This window comes from Aplysia californica, unplaced genomic scaffold, assembly GCF_000002075.1.
Source record: "Aplysia californica isolate F4 #8 unplaced genomic scaffold, AplCal3.0 scaffold00028, whole genome shotgun sequence".
NCBI lineage: Eukaryota > Metazoa > Mollusca > Gastropoda > Aplysiida > Aplysiidae > Aplysia > Aplysia californica.
In genome coordinates, this window is record NW_004797298.1 from 405826 (window position 1) to 408325 (window position 2500).

Consider the following 2500-nt stretch of genomic DNA (forward strand, 5'->3'; position numbering starts at 1 on the left):
TGTGTGTGTGTGCGTTGTGAAGGAAAGGAAAAGTCGACGTGAATGACGGCCAGTCAGTTTTATAAACCACGAGCCGCTACTGTACGTCCTGTTGAAAATGTGTGTAACAATAATATAAAAACCTACCTACAAAAAAATGCGATGATGTGCACCAACATTTGTTCACTAATCTGTATTTGCTTTCTTAATAAGAATGTTCTTTCTTTGTGCTGTCTCTTTGAATTACATGTATAGTAGACTCCTTAAAATGCGATAAACTCAATTCTGCCTTGCACTTTGAAGACAGTAAATTTAAGATGAATATCTCTTAAAATATGTTCTTCCTTTTATTGGTGCCAACAGCTGAAGTTCATGCGTTCAAAGACCTCTATGGGTCCTGTGGGCCGAGGTCCGAGCAGATTCTACCGGAAACCTGGCCTGCCTGGTGCCACAGGACGCCCCCCGGCTCCCGTGAAACCCCCCAAGAGACAGATGACCCAGGTTGGAGGCACCATGGGGTCCACTGCCCCAGTGGGTCACGGCGTGGCTCCTCCTCAAGGTATGGTCCTAAAATACATCAATAGCAAGATGGTTTACAATTATATCTGGAGACAAATTTCTTAGGTTTTAGACAGTGTTATTGAAAGAGTCTTCTAGAATGTGCCATATAATTATTTTATGAAAGCAGGGGAGAATACAAAAAATCCCGCTTTATACGATAATTGTGCTTGAGTGTTTGGATATAAAAACGAATAATGCTTTTCTTTTGAAAAACAAGATTGCTTTGTTGAACATTGTTGTGAGTACAATTATATGCAAACCTATAGCCTTTTTCATAGTGGTCAGATCAGACAATGAAGAAGTAAATATCTACCTTTAGGGTACCAGTTCGAACAGATTTTTCGTTTGGAAAAAAAAAAAACTACTCTTTCAAAATGATATTCATATTGGATCTCTTTACAAGCAATCCGTAACCCACTTGACGTATTTTTTATGTTCCAGGTCGCGGTAAATTTGCGCCAGCGCAGAATTTGGCATCAGCACAACCGTCCTTAGAAATCAGTACTCAAGGAAGGACTCCCGAAGAACGGTTGGCTGGACAGAACCATATACGTGCTAAAGGAAATCCAAATCCTCAACACCAAACACACCCAAATGCACCTCTCACAGATCTAGGTCCTGGCTCAGCCAGACTGAGGGGCGTTCAGTCTCAACCAGAGCCTCGAAATAGCCACAAAGGAACTATGGATGACGTCATGAAGAGGCGAGCCGTCTACTCCAGCGCGTCGTCCTGGAGACAAAGATCAGTCACCTCTTTAGGGAATGACATCATCTTGAGTTCAACTTTAAAGCCAGTAGCGTCAACTAAAAAGGCGGGGAACAGCGTTGACCCCTCGATGACCTCTTTCGTCAGCGGACCGTCCACATTCCCAGCAAAAAGCAGAAGGGCTGGAAACATGCACGGCGTTGTGCTAGCTAACGGTGTGTCCGGCAGCAAGTGTCCCGTGCCCCCAAATAGGAAGCAGAAAATGAACATGAACTCAGAACTATCAAGTAAATAACACAACGTAATGCCATAGTACATACTTCTTTTGTTTACATGTGTTTTTGTCTGCGGTGCTACAATAACGTATTGAATAATATTTTATTTACAATTACATCTCCCCTGCCTCAGAAAAATAGAGACACCAAATACTTTGTACTGTCCTTTTGAATAAATATAAAATTAGGAGCCAAAATTCTCCGGACGGGATATTCACTGTGTGTAACAGAAAGATCTTCTTAAGAACGAATTACAGATGCTTTATACTTAAGTCTCTACTTGCTGTAGACCAAATTGTTAGTCTATGATTTCCACGTCTCTCTTTTTTATCCTTAATGTACTTCATCCATTTCTTCTTTCAAACGTATTTTCCTTCTCTCTCTCTCTCTCTCTCTCTCTCTCTCTCTCTCTCTCTCTCGCTCTCTCTCTCTCTCTCTCTAACTCTCTCTCTCTCTTTCTCTCTCTTTCGCTCTCTCTCTCTCTCTCTCTCTCTCTCTCTCTATATATATATATATATATATATATATATATATATAAATTATTTATCAAAAGGTTTGAATAACAACAAAATGTATTTTCTAAACAAGATAAAACTCAGAAAAACGTACAATGTGTCATATCCTTTACTCATGCCTCGAAGAAGGCTGAATATGTCATCAGTGGTATAAAAACAACAACTGTATAAACAAATGTTTATCAACATAACAAAGTTTATCTCTTTGTTGTTGGTGCTTTTTATATTCTACTACTTTTAAAACACACACACACACACACACACACACACACACACACACATACACACACACATACACACACTCACAGAGAGAGAGAGAGAGAGAGAGAGAGAGAGAGAGAGAGAGAGAGAGAGAGATACAATAATTAAGCAAAGTAATGACATATTGAGGGTGCGGTCGCGGAGTGGTTAGTGCGCTCGTCTCCAAAGCGGAAAGTTCCCGTTCGAGCCTCGGTTCTGACACG

The 2500-nt window shown here is 40.7% G+C and overlaps 1 protein-coding gene across 1 annotated transcript in view; it reads left to right on the forward strand.

Annotated features, from left to right (window-relative positions):
• Positions 1-1881, forward strand: part of LOC101850133 (X-linked retinitis pigmentosa GTPase regulator) — a 101756-nt gene extending 99875 nt beyond the window's left edge. The window contains exons 11-12 of the mRNA XM_005091313.3: positions 343-538; positions 982-1881. Coding sequence (XP_005091370.3) covers positions 343-538; positions 982-1541 — 756 coding nt within the window. The 3' untranslated portion in view covers positions 1542-1881. The remainder of the gene's footprint in view (positions 1-342; positions 539-981) is intronic.
• The last annotated feature ends 619 nt before the right edge of the window (positions 1882-2500 follow it).